The sequence below is a fragment of the Urtica dioica genome, chromosome 1 (genome assembly GCF_054948205.1).
Source record: "Urtica dioica subsp. dioica isolate 48M chromosome 1, U.dioica_male_clone48M_v1_H2, whole genome shotgun sequence".
In the NCBI taxonomy this organism is placed as follows: Eukaryota; Viridiplantae; Streptophyta; class Magnoliopsida; order Rosales; family Urticaceae; genus Urtica; species Urtica dioica.
In genome coordinates, this window is record NC_142756.1 from 10,831,861 (window position 1) to 10,849,541 (window position 17,681).

A 17,681-nucleotide genomic window follows, 5' to 3' on the forward strand; every position below is an offset into this window, starting at 1 on the left:
TTTTTATTTAATTTATATTTTGCAAGGAATCATTGAAAGTATAAGGATAATTTTGTCTTATTACATCAGAGATTAGCTAATTATCAAATATTATTGAAATGTTGGTTATTTCACAATTTAAAAAAAAAAAAAAAGCTAATAAGCTAGAGCTTTATATTAATTAAAAAAAGAGAGTCCTTTTAAAAAAAAATAGAAAAAAAAAAAGAGAGAAAAAAATCGTATCCTTCAACGAAAAAACAAAATAAATAATAATACTGGTGATTTTGACAACCGACCACGTTGTGGGCCAATTCCTGAAATATTTTATAGTGTATTAATATACTAAAGAAATAAAAGGAGGAATTGACGTGAAATTTCTGCATGACCAACCACGTGTGAATTGACAAAACACACACACACAACTGACAAATATATCCACGGTCCAAAATGTACGTCATTAAGATGCCTGCGACTGCAACATGTTTTTATAACACGTGCTTCAACTATACAAGAGGGAGATAAATTTCGTATATTACAAACTCTTTTTTTTTTTCACCTTTTTTTCCTGACCAACTAAAAAAGGGCAATTTTATTTTTTAAGACTAGGCATGTATGAAGCATACAATAGTCTTTATTTTTAAGTGAAGAGGAAATGGCGGCATAAGTGTCCAAAGTTTTTGGGTTTTACACTTATGTACCCAAACTTTTTTTTTCGCGGCATAAGTATCCAAAGTCGCTTCTCCGTTTCGCTTTTAGTGTTTTGGACGTTAAATATAAACGGCTAGTCACATGTCTTTATCCTACAATATCAGACTTAATAAATGGGAATAAATTAGAGGAAATGGCGAAATAAAACCACCGAAATAAAGACCAGTTCACATTATATGAGGAGAAAAAAAAATACTTGAAACCCTAAATCCCCAAATTTTGGATACTTCTTCTACCTGAGAATCGCTGAAATTAAGCTCATGGAAGGATCGAGTTCGTCCTTCGGGAGTCGCTGCAACACCAAGAGCCGCCGGTCTCCCCGCGGAAGTGGAGAATCGACGACGTCGAGAGCCGTTCGGGGTTGGATTTGCTCGTGTGGTGTAGAACTCGTCCAGAGGACCTCGTGGACTGATTTGAATCCCGGGAGGAGATTCTTGAGCTGCTACAAGTCACGTGTAAGTTTGATATGATTTGCTCTTGTGGAGATTCTTGAGCTGCTATGTGGACTGATTTGCTCTTGTGGAGATTCTTGATTTCTTTCAACTGATAATGTTTGTTTGGTATGATTTTCTTCTCTTCTTATTCAGCCTGAGGAACAATGCAGCTTTTTTCAATGGTTAGACCCAGAAATTTGCCCAAGATCAAAGCGAGTTGGAATTCGAACTATCTAGACGAGTTGGAATTCCCGGATTACTTAGGAGAGTAAACGAGTTGGAATTCGAACTATCCAGACGACCTACGGGCAGAGAGGAAGAGCAAGCAATTAGGAAATCACAAAGCATGAATTTTAGATACATTTTCGCAGGAATTTTATTTGGAATTGTAATTGGTTTTTTTCTTGGCTGTTAAATCTGTTTTCTTGACTCTCATGTTAAATCTGTTTTCTTGACTCTCATGTTAATGGTAATGAATTTGTTTCCCACAACTGTATTCTTGATGCCCGGCAATTCTAATATGGGTTTGAAGAGGCATATGAATGTGTTAAATATGTAATAAAGCGCTTATGATCCTGTTGAATCTTCTGCAGTTATCTCTGTAAGTGTCATTTTATACTCTTTGTTCAGTTTCAGCAGCACTAGAGTCAGTTTTTACTTGATGAAGATAACAGCTAAAAAAAACAGCTAAAAACAGCACTAGACTCTCATCTTATACTCTTTATTGATGAAGATAACAGCTAAAAAAAACATCTTTCGGGACTGAAATGGCTTTTTGTGACTTGATATGAATTCTGCAATTTTTCATTCCAATCAAAACAGCCAAAACATATTGATAGTACAAAACATCATTCTGTAACATTTTTCATTCCAATCAAAACAACAAAAGATGGCAATGGTCACCATATTGTAACTAAAAAAAACCATAACGAAGCCATTATCTAATGCCTATAATCGAGTCTCCGCAGCAGCAGCTCTTTCCCGTTGCCTATTTCTTCTTTCGTTCCTTTTTTGTGTCTCGGCGGTCGGGTTCGCCGAGAATGGTATTCCTTTCTTCTTTGGAGCCGAGTCCTAACAAACAAACAAGAGGTAGTGTTTTAAACTTGAACTGAGATTAAACTGAACAAACAAACAAGAGGTCAAATAAAAACTAACCTCTACCGATTTTTCATTAAGACAAGTCCTTCTCGAGTGCCCTTGTTGCTTGCAGTTGCTGCACCGGTTTGTTTGTCCTTTTCGAGGGGCGTGAGTAGTTCCTGGCGGAATCTCGTCATGGTGTCTGTTTCTCTTCTTCTTTGGACGCCTAGGTAGACGCTGCTCAAGCGGTGGGTCTATTGGATTGAGACCGGAGTTTGGCCACTTGTCTGGACTCGTCATAGGCGCGATCATGCCAGAGTATGCGGCTACATACTTATCCTTTTTGTAGCAATCATCCACATAATCAAAAGGCTGCAGACCCGATGACCAAATACATGCTAATGCATGTGGGCACGGGACTCCGGTCAACTCGAATAGGCGACATGTACATGTCTTACCTATTAAGTCCACTGCAAAACTCTCGGTCCCTCGGAACATGACCTGCCCAAATAATATCATATTCTCAATCAACCAACAAAAGTCTCAGATAATCAGTAAATCAAATATAAATCAAAACAAATACCTGGAATTTTCCGTTGCCTGCGTTGGTTGGCATACAGTACTTGGCAGTGTGTTTGTGGTCCTCTATAATCATTATAATACGCTTCCCAACAACATTGACCCATTTCTGAACCTCATTTCTTTTAGTGGCAAACCTACACATAAGCCAGAACCTAATTCTCTCAAGTAGTGTGATGATTGGCTTATCCCTCGCAGGCAGAATCGCGGAGTTGAAGCTTTCACACATGTTGTTCAATAACATGTCGCATTTGACGTGCACTCTGAAAGCTGACTTGCTCCATTGCGAAGGTGGTTTCTTCATCAACCAATCGTATGCCTTCTCGTCCTATTCTTTGAGTGCTTGCATACGACGCTTGAACTCAGTCTCAGTCGTTGCTTTGGCACAACTCCATAACAGTTGCTTCAAAGTCAAGCTACCGTGTCCCTCGGTTTTGAAATTAGCGTGAAGATGCCGTACGCAGAATCGATGCTCAGCCCCTGGGAATGTATCCGCCAAAGCTTTCTCTAGTCCTTTTTGCCTATCGGTCATCATAGTGAAAATAGAAGTGTTGTGCACGTCTAGGTCTTCCCGAAGTAGATTTAGAAACCAAGTCCAACTTTGGGTATTCTCCTTCTCAACAACAGCGTATGCAACAGGGTATTGAGAGTTGTTCGGGTCAATACCTATTGCCGCTAGTAGCATGCCGTGGGTATAACCCTTGAGGAAGCAACCATCGAAGCCAAGCAAAGGCCTGCACCCGTCCTTGAATCCGTCTTTACAAGCTTTGAGGCAGATATAAGCTCTCTCAAACACTCTCTTACCATCAATAAGAGTAGTTTTGAGAAGAGCTGTAGAGCCTGTAAAATCACAATCAATAAATTAGTAAATTCATAATTACGTAGTAAATTCACAATTAGATAGAAAATTCACAAAAATACCTGGATTAGAACTTGTAAGCTGTTTACAATAATCCTCAAGCACACAGAACTGACTTAGCACCGTTCCCTCTAATATTAAGTGTGGATGAATTAACTAATATACCCTTAATAATTTCGGGGTAAAAAAAACAGAATTATATCCTTTAAAATCAGTAACAATCAAAATTTTCAAAAGTAGTTATGTAAAAAATTTAATAACAAAAAAATTAAAAATTGCCGTTTAATAGAGAAACAAAAAGTGTCATTTTTTTTTAAGCAGGAAAGTCAACAGATTTAAATTTATTAGCAAAATCTTTTCCAAGCAGGTAAAAACTTGAAAAAAAAAGATTAATTACATGAATTTTTCCCGAACTCTAGGTCGAGTCATGAACCACCCCCTTAATTTTATTTTTCCACAAAATTAACTATGTATTCTCGTTTTGCTGCACTGTAGCTGTTCACAAAATTCTGTTATCATTGAATTTTTTAGTATGTGACTCTCACATGATCAATTTTTATAGGGTAAATTTATAATCTTGCTAATATATAAATATATATTTTTTTGAACAAATAAAATAAAAAAGAGAAAAATTAAAAAGAAAGAAATATACTATTCAATTTCTCTCTCTCTCTCTCTCTCTCTCTCTCTCTCTCTTCTCTCTCTCTCTCTCCCATACGTCCACCCAGACACACATATACACACAAACATACCTAGATCCCACTTATCATATTTTAATCTTTATTTGTGATCCAAAAAAAAATAATCTTTATCTCAAATAAAAGTTAAAAATTTATCGAGCTTGAGACTAGTTGAATCGAGGAGATGGAATTACTAGTATGAGAAATTTAGGGTTATTGTTTGGGTTGTGAATGAGAAAGCCATAGCGTCAAATATGGAAGCACAATCTGAGCAAAGCAACGCCGCGAAGAGAAGTCTGAGATAGCCCGAGTTCACGGATCGACCAGCTCTAACTAGGGACCACCAGTCACACACTCGTCGCAAAGGTCCTTTGCACAAACACCGTTCTTCATAAAGGCCGATTAGTTTTGCAACACTTCTGTCAGCTCGGATCTCCGAGTGCCTCATCGGCGATGAGACCAAAACCATCGTCGAGTTGATGAAAGTGCATTCAACTATAATTCTATGAAACGCGAAGATTGACATGTTTAAGGGATCGATGAGGCTGGGTGTCGACAAATGGGGGCGCATTGAGGTCACTGAGCCGGCCGAGTTCGTCGTCAAGGATAATAATCTTTTTCTTGTCGAGTATGAGTTAGTTAACATTGATGGCGAAGAATGAATCGTTTTTTTAATATATATTTATCTATATATAAATATTGGCATATTAGCGCCAAAAACTTCTTATTAAGCCCTGATGGTTGCTAGTGCGATGGAAAAATTATATATTAATAGTATTTCTCATAATCAACATGTTGTTAGATTATAAAGGATTAAAGATACCATCCATCTTGGTCAATCACCACTTGATGCGGAAGAACTTTGCTTAACGGTAGTCGGACGAACACGAGCCAGGTAGTACATGGTCTTCCGTTGCATAATCACCTTACTTCTCCAACAAAAACGGAATGTCTAACTCTTGATGGGGAGAGAATAGACTGATTGATTTGGATTGGAGACCATAACCATTTTGTGAGTCTTTATATATAATTTACTAAGGAAAGCCGTAACTCTCGTAATGAATTATATTTAGTATCTACTCATTCATTCCATATCAGTTATAAAATATTTATCAATATTCATTTCAAAATAAAAATCAAAATTTAATAGTTATCATAATTATAGAAATATAACAGCTCACTAAAGGAAATAATATCATAACAATGTCCCACTTGAGCTATATATATTTATAGTAATAATGTTACTGAATTCTGAATGCGCGATTCTAGATGCTATTTTGGTTTTATTTTCCTTAAACAATCTAGCCCCATCATGCATAAATATAGAACCAGCGCGGCTTTTATCATATGAATGTTATGACTAAGCTACCATGATCACCATAGCTACACACTTAATGACATAGATAAATACAGATGAATAGCATGAAAATAACGTGCAAAATGAGCTTAGGCAGTAACATGCTTCTCGCTCGTGTTCCCTTAATTGAGCTTGATCCATAGCGATTTAGAAGGATGTTATATGAGCTTTGGGGTTTAATATGCCGCCGTATCGCGGGAGGCAAACTTTTCCAGCATCCCCGAAATGACGGGAGTTCGTTCCGCTTCAGCGACAAACTAGTCGATCTTAGGGGCTGAGCTCATCGCGCTATGAAACTTCGAGTGGATGGCCCTAAGCTCGGCCGCTAGAGACTCCTTAAACATTTTGAACTCGTTCGTGTTGGTGAAAGGTCGTCGCGTTAAACTCATATTTCACGGTTTGAATTTAGCGAGTTCTCGAGTGTTTTTTATGGTTTTAGAGTGATTATGATGATTTATAGGTTCAAAGAAGTAAAAAGCCTCTATAAGCTATTGAGAGCCATTTTCCGAAAAAAAAAAAAACCGAATCAATCATGAGTCAAAAGGGTCAAAACGAAGACACGAGACGTGAAGGACAAAAGTCTTAGACTCCGCACACCGCGCACTTCCTTTCGTGTGCCGCACAGAGTGTGCCATCGATCTCCAATCAATACTTGCTTTCCGCGCACTACTCGTATTTTCAACCTCGCGCCGCGCGCTACCCTCTCTGAACGAATATTTATATATGGATCTCAGAAAGGTGTCGTATAGAAACGAATATTAATTATTTATAATAATAAACAGGAGAATTTTTTGGGAAAAATGAACTATTTATTAATGTTATGATGTTGATTACAAGAGACGAGCTCGACGGTTCATATTGCTGTAAAAAGTAAGTACGTATTAGACACGAACAATCGCTCTGATACCATTTGCTGGTGAAACATGTAGCTATATGACATGAACAATCGCTACGATACCACTTATTGGTTAATCACGGTTGGTATCGGGCACGAACAATCGTTCCGACACCATTTGTTTGGTGAACCAAGCGGGTATGAGACACGAACAATCGTTCTCAAAACACTTGTATAGTGATGTGCTCACCTTGATTACCATATAAGTTGCAGAATTAATTAATTACACTAACAAGAGCTACTTAATATTATGGTTATCTATTAAAATGTAGATTTACTTATTAATTAAATAATGAAAGCATTCAAATATGTCAAGCAACCAATAAGAGCAAAGAATAAAGTTCGAAGAATACTTACGGATTGAGCTCACTAACCGAAACTTCAAGCTTTCACAATCCGTCTTCAAATGCCTTGAGCTTCTTCTTCAAGTTTTCAGATCATCATACTCCTCTTGATGACACCGTAGTCTTCCGAGACGTAATCTCCGGACGAATAAAGAAAGACGGAGTGGGACCACACTCTTTAATCTCACTCGATCAAGAAACAATGTTGTTTCATGATCTCACTCTTATTTTCTGAGAACGGAATTGAGTAATTCCAAGGGGTAGAGAGAGAGAGAGAGAGAGAGAGAGAGAGGTGGACGAAAATTTTCTCTCCCAAAGACTTGTTTTTCTTTTCTAATGAACCCCTATCTATAGTAGTGCAAATGATATATTCTTGGTAGTTTCCAAAATATATTATTTCCTTTTATTGTGTTCACACTAGTGAATCAAAACTTAGCTCTTGGATCTCATCTCATTAATCCTACTTTCTCTCTTAGCCATCATATAAATATCTACGAGATTTTATTTTCTGTTTAAATAGCGAATATTTAATTATGAGAGAATAAAGGAAATATCTTATTTCCTTTTAAATATTATTCTCTCCTAGTATTCATGAGAGAGAATAAATGACGATATCTTATTTTCTTTTAAATATTATACTCTCTTAATATTCATGAGAGAGAATAAATGACAATATCTTATTTACTTTTAAATATTATTCTCTCTAAATATTCATGAGAGAGAATAAATGACAATATCTTATTTCCTTTTAAATATTTTTCTCTCTCCTTTATTTAAACAACTAAAGAAAAAATATTGGTAAGTACCAATATTATGATGGATGAATTTTGACACACGGCCAAGAGGGAGTGACGCAATTCCTTGTTCTCAAATCCCAAAAATTTGACTTCCTCATTTTGTGAAAGGCTCAATTACTTAAAACTCAATTAATTATTTCTTTACTTGATCCAACAATAAAAATATAAGTAATTGATTAATTATTTACTTGATCACAGTAAATAAATAATGGATCAATTGATTATTTACTTGATCAAACAATAAATAAACAATTCTACTATAAATACTTTATTAATTAAGCAAATACCCGTTTTCTGAATTTAATGCTGTCAATCACCATTACAGCTTGAGAGATCTATAATAATGAAACACATTATTATTAGAGGTTCTTTATTCGTCTTATCAAAGCCGAATCGGGGGCTATGGACCTAGTGATAGAAGCTTAACAAAATCGATGAAAAGACGAAAAAAGTCATTTTTCTTTATCACATCGATTTGTCTAATGTTGGTCAGACTCCACCTAGGTACGCCAAGACTGAAGTCTCCTTTATACTAGAATTATATTTACTCATCGTGACGAGTGTCCACTGATCTAGTCAGTTCGTGATCAAGATCCTACAGGTTCAACCCGTATCGAGAAAGGTCAATTAATTCGTTATACCTTTCTTGATACTTATATACCCTAAGCACTATTGCTTCCCCAGCGAAAGATTCTTCCGAACGTACAGACTTCCGAACGCACTATTGAAAATCTATCGGTTGTGGAATTAACCCTTAGGTGAGTGAACATTGACCTTCTTTCAGGAAGGCTAAATTTCATATCTGTCAACCACTTCCTACTCGAATCATGCCCCGAAACTCACAAGACATAAGTTGTGATTAGCATGATAATAACCTTTTAGCGAATGAGTCAAAGAGCGCGGTAACATGATCCAGTGTCCATGATCACTTCAAGATTTAGATAAAGTCTCACTATGACCATCATAGCGACCTCGGTTAGTGTGTCGTAACGGTACTTAAACGACACGTCTACAACCAAAGTCTGTCCAGGTCGTGCAGTTACCACCAGTGCAGAATGCTCGCACGTCGTGATGAACCTTCACTAGTGTTCCACATATATGACTTTAGATACAGCTACCCAGACATGTATCAGTCATCGACCATGTTTTAGCTCACCGCCCGAACTCAGGTGCCCAGCACGTGACTCAGTTTAATACAGAGGCTATGGATGATAGTTGTTATTGATTCTGATATTCAGAGCTCAATTCACTAATCATATGATGCTAATAAAATAAATCATTATTCTATTTAGTAATCATTTATAATGTATTTATTATCTCTCGTGAGTTAAAATTCCTAAATTTATTGGAACAAAAAAATGAAAGAGTTAGGGTTGTCGAGTGATAACCTGATGTTGATGGTGGAATAAGATGCTAATTTAGTTAAACAATACTTGGCATATTATTATGCATAATGGATATTTGGTGGTCTATATTGGCATTGGTGGTCTATGTGCATGCTTGTAGTTATATAACTTTGTTTATAGTGACATGAAAAATTCACAAATGTTCGGGAAGAATCAAGGGATAACATTGGTAATGTTATTTGTGTATGAGGTCTTTTTTTATTATTAATTATATGAGTGGCATTGTTAATATAAATTTATTTCTAGAGATATCTAGATGGTTTGAAAATTCACCACAATTTTAAGAAAGTTCCGGAAAAATCAAGGGGATGGCAACATTGATAATTTTATGTGTATGAAGTCTTTTTTAGTCTATTATATGAGTGACACAGACTCTTAATACTATTTGATTCAAACGAATTTCACTTTGAGATAAATAGTATACCGTGTCTATATGAATAATAAACTCTTCTTCCATTATATATATATATATATATATATATATATATATATATATATATATATATATCTATTAAAATATAATAAGTGCAAATCCGAAATCACTGTTCATAAGGATCTACCAATTAAATTGCGACATGTAAGCCAATTCCGAAATGTTCACACCTCACTTTGAATACAAACCGTTTTTTTTTTTTACTTTGTCAGCGTACGAAATGTTAAGTGCCTATTCATTTTCGTTGTGACTATTTGTAATCCAATAAGATTACGACACAACATCACTTTCTCTTCATTAATATAATGAGAATCCAACGGCAGGTTGAGCGGTTATATTTGCCTTGGAAGAACGAAAGAGAGAAAAAGAGAGGCTCAATAGAAAGAGAGTGCGAGAGATGGAGCGAGAAAGAGAGTTCGGGAGAGAATTGGATGAAGAACGAGGATTCAACCGCTTAAGGTATGGCTCTCCTTGTTTTCCTTTGGTTATCTTTTGAATTTTAGATACGAAATTCTAGAATTTCGTCTTGCGTTTGATTTGAAGGTTCAAAGATGAAATTCGTCTTCAGTTTTGGGGGTTTAGGCGAGCAAGTGGAAAAGAAATTATGATTCATCGTTGGAATCGCTCAAGGTAAACAAATATCTCTTCTCGTGTTGTCATATTCCCGAATTGCGACCTCTTATGGGTTTTTCATTTGGGATGTTTGGGTTCTTCAATGGGTTTTATCTGTTTATTTATATTTTCTGGGTTGGGATATGATTTTTTAGAGTCGAACCTCTCTTAGTGTTTTCCTTATACACGAGTATGATATTTTAACTCTGAAAAAAAGCTATAACAATATTTGTGTATTTTGAAATACGACCTATCTGTAGGCATTTCTAGGGTTTAGCTATGGTATATTGATAAGGATAGGCTTTGAGATTGATATTTGGTGGTATTATGGAATAAAGCGAAGGAAAAAGGAGGCTTGGTCTCGAAAAGTTCGAGTTTTGGGGGGTCTTTGAGTTACACCGTCACATCGGGTATGGGATTGAACTCGAGGAATGATGAAGAGGATAGTAAAGCTGTGGCCAAATTGGAAGAAGTGTTTTCCTCGGTTAGAATTCTTCATTCTTTTGGTTTAATTTAGGGTTTATGTAATTTGAGTTTGACTGGTGAGAATTATGTAATGTTTTTCACAGATGGCCATCCAAATCAGTAGATATATTGTGACGATGATGAGTACGGGAGTAATCCTGGGAGTTGGCTTTCGGATATCTGGTAAGTATCAACAAAATTAAAATAAATACATAAATCATGTACTGAAAATGTTTATTGTTTAATGGCATACAAATTTGAACCTGGTTTTTTTTTTTTTTTTTGAAGGGGGTGACAGTGTTGATATGGTACAGCTGGCTCAGGGGAATCATCATCGGGACGATGATCGGGTCCAACATGGTTTTGGAGGAGTATTGCCGAGCCGGTCCACGCATAGTCGTTATAACCAGAAGGTAAGCAAAAAAAAAAAAAAAACCCAAAATCGCCTTTTGATTTCCTTATTTCATGATGCAATGATTAAGGTTGATAAAAACTCGACGTTGGATTTGCTTGTATCGAACAGTACGAGGGGGCTAGGGAAAGCGCTCGCTCGTTTATTATATATATATATATATATGTGTGTGTGTGTGTGTGTGTGTGTGTGTATAGATAAATACATAGAAGTCCTTTTTGGTCACTATTACTGCCACATAGAAGCAAAGTTGGATTTCAAAAATCTAAATGATTTGGATACACACATTTCTTAGTTCGTCTAGAGCCATAAAGAGATTAACTTTTTACTTTGGTGAATGTTTTTAGGCTTATACTTGTATGTGGTCTTGTTTTATATTACTCTGAGTTTGTGTGAATTTTTATGTTGTTGGCTTTGAAGTTTGTCTTTCACACCTCCCTATTTGGTCTGGCTCAGTACGTAGTTAGTATTACTCTTTTGTAGTTATTTCCAGTGCCTGTGGGTGTGTTATTGCAGGGGCTTGTAGGTTGCAGCACATTCTACTCACTGGTCGCTACAAGCTTCAATTAAATTGTGTTATAGTGATTACATGAATAACTTTGTGTATGAAACTAATGATCTATTAATATTATAATATTATTAAAATGACGAGCTCGACGTTCCGCCTTCTACCTCGATGACGAGCTCTTAAGCATGGCCTTATCCACGAATTCAGGTTCATATTTTCCCTCTCTCTCTATTACAAACTCACTTTACCCCTTTCCTTTAATTGCAGTCCAAATAATTTGATTCGGTGTTTTCTCTTCTCCAAGGTACGTACATTGATGTCTCAAGCATTTTCTCCTCACAGTTCATTGATTGATGTCCTGCGTAATTTCTCCTTGCAGTATTCGGTTCTAGGGCATGATTTCGGTCACAAATTTATAGGAGTTTTCTTATTTAAGGTGGTTGTTCATCAAAGTTAGCCTATTTATGTAAAAAAAAAAATAATTTACTTATATATTATCAAGTTTGAAAGCATAATTTACTTATATACTAGCAAATTTTATCGAGCCATGCTGAGCGCAAGAACATAGCTTCCGGTAGGTAATATAATCTGAGCTTCATGTACAATGTCTCTCCGTTGCTAGGACTAATTGTAGATCACTCCTTGAGAATTACTCTGTCAAATCCTGTTTTATTAATTTCATTTATAATTTTCTCTATTTTTTATTTTGGATGTTAATTTCAAATGGATCGGTTGATGTTTTGTTCTTGAATTTGGGTTTGTTTCATATTTTCGAAGTATACATCTATATAACCCATTTGTAATTATAGTATGTTTTCCGTATAATGACGAAGTGGTTAATCTCATCAAAATTCAAGTGTAAAGCAATGGTGCAAATAATTGAAAGTTCATAATTATTTAGAAGGTCATGGTACTAATGCTTCTTCCAAATTGCAATGATGAAATTCTAGAGATGAAGAATCAAAATCTATTATCTCTTACTTAATTTGAATTTATTTTACTCCCACGGTTTATTATGGAATATTATCTCTTACAATTTCATATTATTTTTCAATTGTATTTTACTTTGATGAATACTGGTAAAACTCTTTAACAAAGATGTATTAAAAAGCCATACCATTATTTTAAAATAAATTTACCAATTAGTATCTATAATCACCACGTGCGAAGCACGTTCTACATCCTAGTATATATATATATATATATATATATATAATAAGGATCCATTATGTATATAGTCATATTTACACTTTCACATTGTTATATAGTCAATCTTTCATTAGTATTAGGTAAATGATCACATCCATATATTTATATGCGTAAATTGATGTAAATTAATACCATACCATTTCATTTCAATGAAAGGATAAATCAAGAATGTCACGTTATGTTTGTAGCTATTTACTTAGTATTTACGAAATAGTGACTATATAGCAATGTAAAAATGTAAATATAGCTAGATATTAGCTAATTATATGAGGTAATAATGATGACGATAGATATGAAAACAGTATTATAAAACCGTTAAAAACCGTTTAGACCGATCCGGCTTAATTTTTGACCGGTTTTAGACCGGATCGGACCGTGCACACGCCTACCCATTGTCATTCCTACCCTCGACTATCATTTATTTAGTTTGTAAATTTTAAGTAAATAGCTATTATGGTGATGTGGTATTGTTTGGATGTTTTTAGCATTCCATTTATGCCTTTGGAGTATGATGTTTACTTACAATTATTAACGAATATTTACAACTATTATAATTTTTTATCCTTTACCAGTAAATCTCGTAACTATTTATTTAAAAGGAAAAATTACAGCAACTCCCCATATACTCTGGACTCAGTAATAAAGTGCACCCTCATTTTCAAAATTTCACAAAAAGTTCTCTGAACTCTTGATCTGTTAAAGCATTATCCCTTCCGTAAATACATTGGATATTACAGAATTCAAACATTGTGATTGTTGTTATACCAGAAATATTGCATAATTAGGAACTCCTAAATTCCCTGAAAAAACGAAAACACCTTGTTTTCACATCATTCTAGCGAGAAGCTTGACCTCCTGAACGACATGGATTACCGAACCACTGCTCAGATCCGGCGAATACATGTTCCGTATGATGGCTCCGATCATCTCTGTCTCCTTCTCTGTCACGGATCTAAGATTCTCCAAGAACCGCGACACTATACGTCGTCTCAGCTCTCCCGCGTTGATTTTACGCTCCAAAGCCATCGCTATAGCCTTCCTCGACACCATGGATAGGCCATTTCCGTCGACGGAGACTTCTCTGCCGTGAGTGAGTCAGAAAACAACCGATATCTCATTGCCTTCCTCGCAGTGCTTCCACAACACGCCTTTCACGTGGAGTCGCTGGAGATTCCGTCTCTACGTCTCCTCAAGCCCGACAACCTCGTCCCACGCCGCCGCCTCAGCCAAGTCCGTGGAGTCAACCTCCGGCATTGACTTTGCTTCCAGCCACGGAATCATCGCCGGAGATGAACGTCTCAGCCACTGCCGTAGTCGAATCACATAGAAGCTTAATATTTATAGTGGAATTAATATTTTAATTATTTTAAATCGATTTAAATGATATAAACATATTAAATAAATGAGAATAGGTAAAAATATCATTATAACCTCAACTGAGATCTTATGTGACTAAAACGTGAGTAAAATGGATGGAATTCCCAAATTTTGACGGAAGACGGTAAATTTAAGGACACTCAGAGTTTAGAGAATTTTTTGTGGAAATTTTAAAATGAGGGGAACTTTGTTTCCGAATCCAAAGTTCAGGGAAAATTACTGTAATTTATTCTATTTAAAATTTATCAAAAATTAGCAAACTTGATTTTTTTATATAAATATATATCTAGAGAGCCATAGAGAAAAGTACTTTAAACTTAAACTTAGAGAGGTTTATTGAACGATTCCAAAAGACCTATTGCTTTCATCACTAGTAAGCAAGCACTGCTGAAGAAAGATAGTGGATCGGAAAAGATGCGATAGAGCAATACAAAATCTAGTTAGTGGGTTATCATGATGGTCCTTAAAGTTAATCCGCATGTTACATGATCATATTAATTATATACTTAGCTTTAATTAAAAAAAAATTATTTGATTTACGTAATAAACATAGATCGGCAAACTCAAATGGCAGTCCATATTGAAAATAACTCACGTGTAACTTACTACGTGCGCTAGTCCACTGGTACTTTAAAAGTGACGTTTTTTTTTTTTGAAAGTCACGGATTTTCCATTAAAATTGGGTAAAAAACCCATCAATACAGGAGAAAAACACATTAGTACATGGAACACCTCAAACCTAAGTCGAAGTGAAACTAACACTAAGTTCCGGTAATCGCACGTTTTGTGCATGCTTCCGACAAGTGGAAGAACGACGAGCACAGAAATTGAGCACACATAGGGCTCTTTCAACAAAACCAAAATTGGTAGATGGAAAGATCCACTCAACCTCGGTTTGATGACCACGAAGAAGATGCCTCTTCAACCTGTATAGAACAAAACCTAACAGGAAATCCACAACGGGATAGTGGACAACGGCTAATCCGTGTCCAAGATAAACCAAGTCAAACCCAACGCAACATGAGCTAACTAGCATAAAAACAGAAAGCATAACTAAGTAAAAACACAAAACAAAAAACACAACACAACCAAATCGGCAGATCCGACCACTTCTGCACCCGAAAAACTCTTCAGCCACGTCCCTCCCATCCTTAGCTCGGAGTCTCACCGCATACTCTTCCGTATCACTCCAGTCGGAGAGAAAAACAGAGGAAGCCACCGGAGCCGCCAAACCGTTCTCAGATCCGAGACCAGACCCACCGGAGCCACCTGACCCACCGAAGCCACCGAGACCTGACCCACCGAAGCCACCGAGACCTGACCCACCGAAGCCACCGAAGCCACCTGCGTACCACAGACCCACCAAGGGATCCGAGACCAGACCCACCGAAGCCACCGAGGCCACCTGCGAACCACAGACCCACCGAAGCCACCGAGGCCACCTGCGAACCATAGATCCACCGTAGCCGCCGGCCTCTCTCTCCTTCTTCGCCATTGGCCTCAGCCTCACGAACACGTTGATCTTGCTCTCCCCACCCATCGAAAGCTTCCTCGCCACCGGACCCCTCGCTTCGACCACGTTCTCCTTCGCCGATTCGCTGCGTAGACTGTAATTTCTCGCCGGTTTCGGCAGAGCCGTCATCGAGATGACTCGATTGTTGTTCGCTTCTTGTTTCTTGCCGAGGTGAGTCGAGAATCGGCGAGACTCGGTCTCTTCTTCTGCTTCTCCTCTTCCATTGTTGTTGTTGTTGATGAGAGAGAAAGAGGATCGCTTTTGTTGCTCGTACAGGAGAGTCAGAGCTCGCATCTTTTCCTTGAGCCCGTGGAGAGGGTTTCAGAATTCTTGCCTCTCCAGCCCCAGCGACTCCCCGGACTTCACCACGGCCGAGCACCAGGAACCGCCGGCGCGTCGGAGTAACGATGAGCTGAGCCGATGCAGGGACGAAGGAAGAAACGCCACCTAGAGCCGCGCACGTCAGTGAAGAGAAGCTACCGAAGCCGATGCTCACCTCCCAGGCCGGAGCCCAGGAGGCGGCGGCGGCAGCGAAGCTAGGGTTTCTTTACTCTGTTTTGAGAGAGAGACTCTTACCGAAGGAGAGAGAAAAGAAATTTTACTACTTTAAAAGTGACGTTAAGAAAATATAAATTTGACAGATCGGGTTTCAGCAATTAGCTCATGATCACTAGGCAATATTTTAGTAGACAAAATATTTGTTTGATTTTGAGCTCTTATTGGGTCACGATCGATTCAAACTATAAGCTTCTTTATGTATCATGGCAAGTAGCATATAACTATGATAACTAATTATATCAGTTTGCATTTCCATTAAAAAAAAAACTATACATGTTTATTAATATTTTAATTGAATCTTATATGAAAGCTACAGTAGCATTGTTGTAATTCACCAAAAAAAATTAATTAAATTAAGTCTCGGTAATATGAGCTAATACTTCAAGGACGCGTTTACTCTAACACTAAAAAAAATTTCTTTACTTATTTATTATTGGGTAATTAAGCTATATAGCCTCCTGAAAATAGGCAATTTATTTTTAACCCACATTTTGTTAATAAATGGTAAATAGCCAGGAGGATTTATTTACAGCCAAAATATGACTAGACTACCCTTTTGTTTTCCCGCCCAGTTTCTATCGGCTATTTACACGTAATCAAGTCAAATATTTGGTTATTAATGCTCGCGAATATCAATGAGGTAATTATAACCGTGTAGCTGCGTTCACACTTAACCACAACCGCTCCAATTTATAGTTTTTTTAAAAAAAAAGATGAAAGAGAACCGAGAGAGAGAGAGAGAGAGAGAGAGAGCCGAGAGAGAGATCGAGGGAGTGAGAGCTCGAGGAAGAAGAGAACGCTCGACCGGACCACCACCAAACACCCCGTCATGAGCGGACCCAAAATCCGCGCGCTCGGACCGGGGAGTCGCCGGGAGTTGCCGAGAAGAGATTGTCGAGGAGTTCGGCTGGAATCAAAGAGGACCGTCGGAATTCATCAAATTGAGAAGGTATTTCCCGTGAAAATTCATCAAATTGAGAAGGTATTCATCAAAGAGAAACGTCGGAATTCAAGAGATTGATTTTTTTTTTCTCTCGTGCTCCCTGTTTGAATTTTCCGAGAAGAGAAGAATCTGCGTCTAAAGGTCCCGATCAATATTATGGACTCCGCGAAGAACAGATTTTTTTTTTTTTTTTCAGTATGTTCGTGTAAATAGAAATCATATTTACAGTATATTCGTGTAAATACGAAGCTTATTTACAGTATATTCATTGTAAAAACAAAGCATATTCACAGTATATTCACTGTAAATACAAAGCTTATTTACAGTATATTTACAGTATAATCGTGTATTTGCACTGAAAAAAAATTCTGGAAATATTTTGAGCACGAAAATTCTGGAAATTATAAATATATGGAAGACAAATAATAGCAATGAATGAAGAATATATTTACAGATATTATCCATAATTAATTGCACGAAAATAGAGACTAATTACCTAAAGTCAACGCCGAAAATTTCCAAATACATAACAATTA

At 36.9% G+C, this 17,681-nt stretch overlaps 2 protein-coding genes and 2 pseudogenes across 5 annotated transcripts; 2 read left to right on the forward strand and 2 right to left on the reverse strand.

Moving 5' to 3' along the window:
- Positions 1-2,069: 2,069 nt before the first annotated feature.
- LOC149407168 (uncharacterized) lies at positions 2,070-3,943 on the reverse strand (annotated as a pseudogene).
- Positions 3,944-4,104: 161 nt separating this feature from the next.
- On the forward strand, positions 4,105-4,978 carry LOC149407169 (uncharacterized protein At4g28440 pseudogene; annotated as a pseudogene).
- A 4,858-nt stretch (positions 4,979-9,836) lies between these two features.
- LOC149407170 (uncharacterized) lies at positions 9,837-12,224 on the forward strand. Of its 4 annotated transcripts, none has more exons than XR_016301330.1 (7): positions 9,837-10,007; positions 10,092-10,178; positions 10,499-10,644; positions 10,730-10,808; positions 10,914-11,038; positions 11,554-11,752; positions 11,850-12,224. XR_016301330.1 is itself a non-coding variant. In XM_089626159.1 (6 exons), exons 3-6 carry the CDS (start codon positions 10,573-10,575, stop codon positions 11,605-11,607), a joined length of 330 nt encoding a protein of 109 aa, XP_089482285.1. In that variant the 5' UTR covers positions 9,837-10,007; positions 10,092-10,178; positions 10,499-10,572; the 3' UTR covers positions 11,608-12,224. The 4 variants fall into 4 exon arrangements, 1 of the variants encoding a protein (XP_089482285.1); XR_016301331.1 differs by having other exon boundaries at positions 11,925-12,224; XR_016301328.1 differs by having other exon boundaries at positions 11,554-11,849; positions 11,925-11,953.
- Positions 12,225-14,789: 2,565 nt separating this feature from the next.
- On the reverse strand, positions 14,790-16,227 carry LOC149407171 (uncharacterized). Its single transcript, XM_089626635.1, has 2 exons — positions 15,449-16,227; positions 14,790-15,400 (listed from the first exon to the last, which is right to left on the reverse strand). The coding sequence occupies exons 1-2, from the start codon at positions 15,936-15,938 to the stop codon at positions 14,871-14,873; spliced, it is 1,020 nt and encodes a 339-aa protein (XP_089482761.1). The 5' UTR covers positions 15,939-16,227; the 3' UTR covers positions 14,790-14,870.
- Between the last annotated feature and the right edge of the window lie 1,454 nt (positions 16,228-17,681).

What these genes read in the sequence shown, in the direction of transcription:
- LOC149407171 (XM_089626635.1), bottom strand. Translation starts at nt 15,938, where the DNA reads ATGCGAGCTCTGACTCTCCTGTACGAGCAACAAAAGCGATCCTCTTTC. An exon ending in CGGTGGCTTCGGTGGGTCAG is followed by an intron (nt 15,401 to 15,448) that starts GTCTCGGTGGCT and finishes TCGGTGGGTCAG; the next exon opens with GTGGCTCCGGTGGGTCTGGT.
- LOC149407170 (XM_089626159.1), top strand. Translation starts at nt 10,573, where the DNA reads ATGGGATTGAACTCGAGGAATGATGAAGAGGATAGTAAAGCTGTGGCC. An exon ending in TGGAAGAAGTGTTTTCCTCG is followed by an intron (nt 10,645 to 10,729) that starts GTTAGAATTCTT and finishes TGTTTTTCACAG; the next exon opens with ATGGCCATCCAAATCAGTAG. An exon ending in AGTTGGCTTTCGGATATCTG is followed by an intron (nt 10,809 to 10,913) that starts GTAAGTATCAAC and finishes TTTTTTTTGAAG; the next exon opens with GGGGTGACAGTGTTGATATG.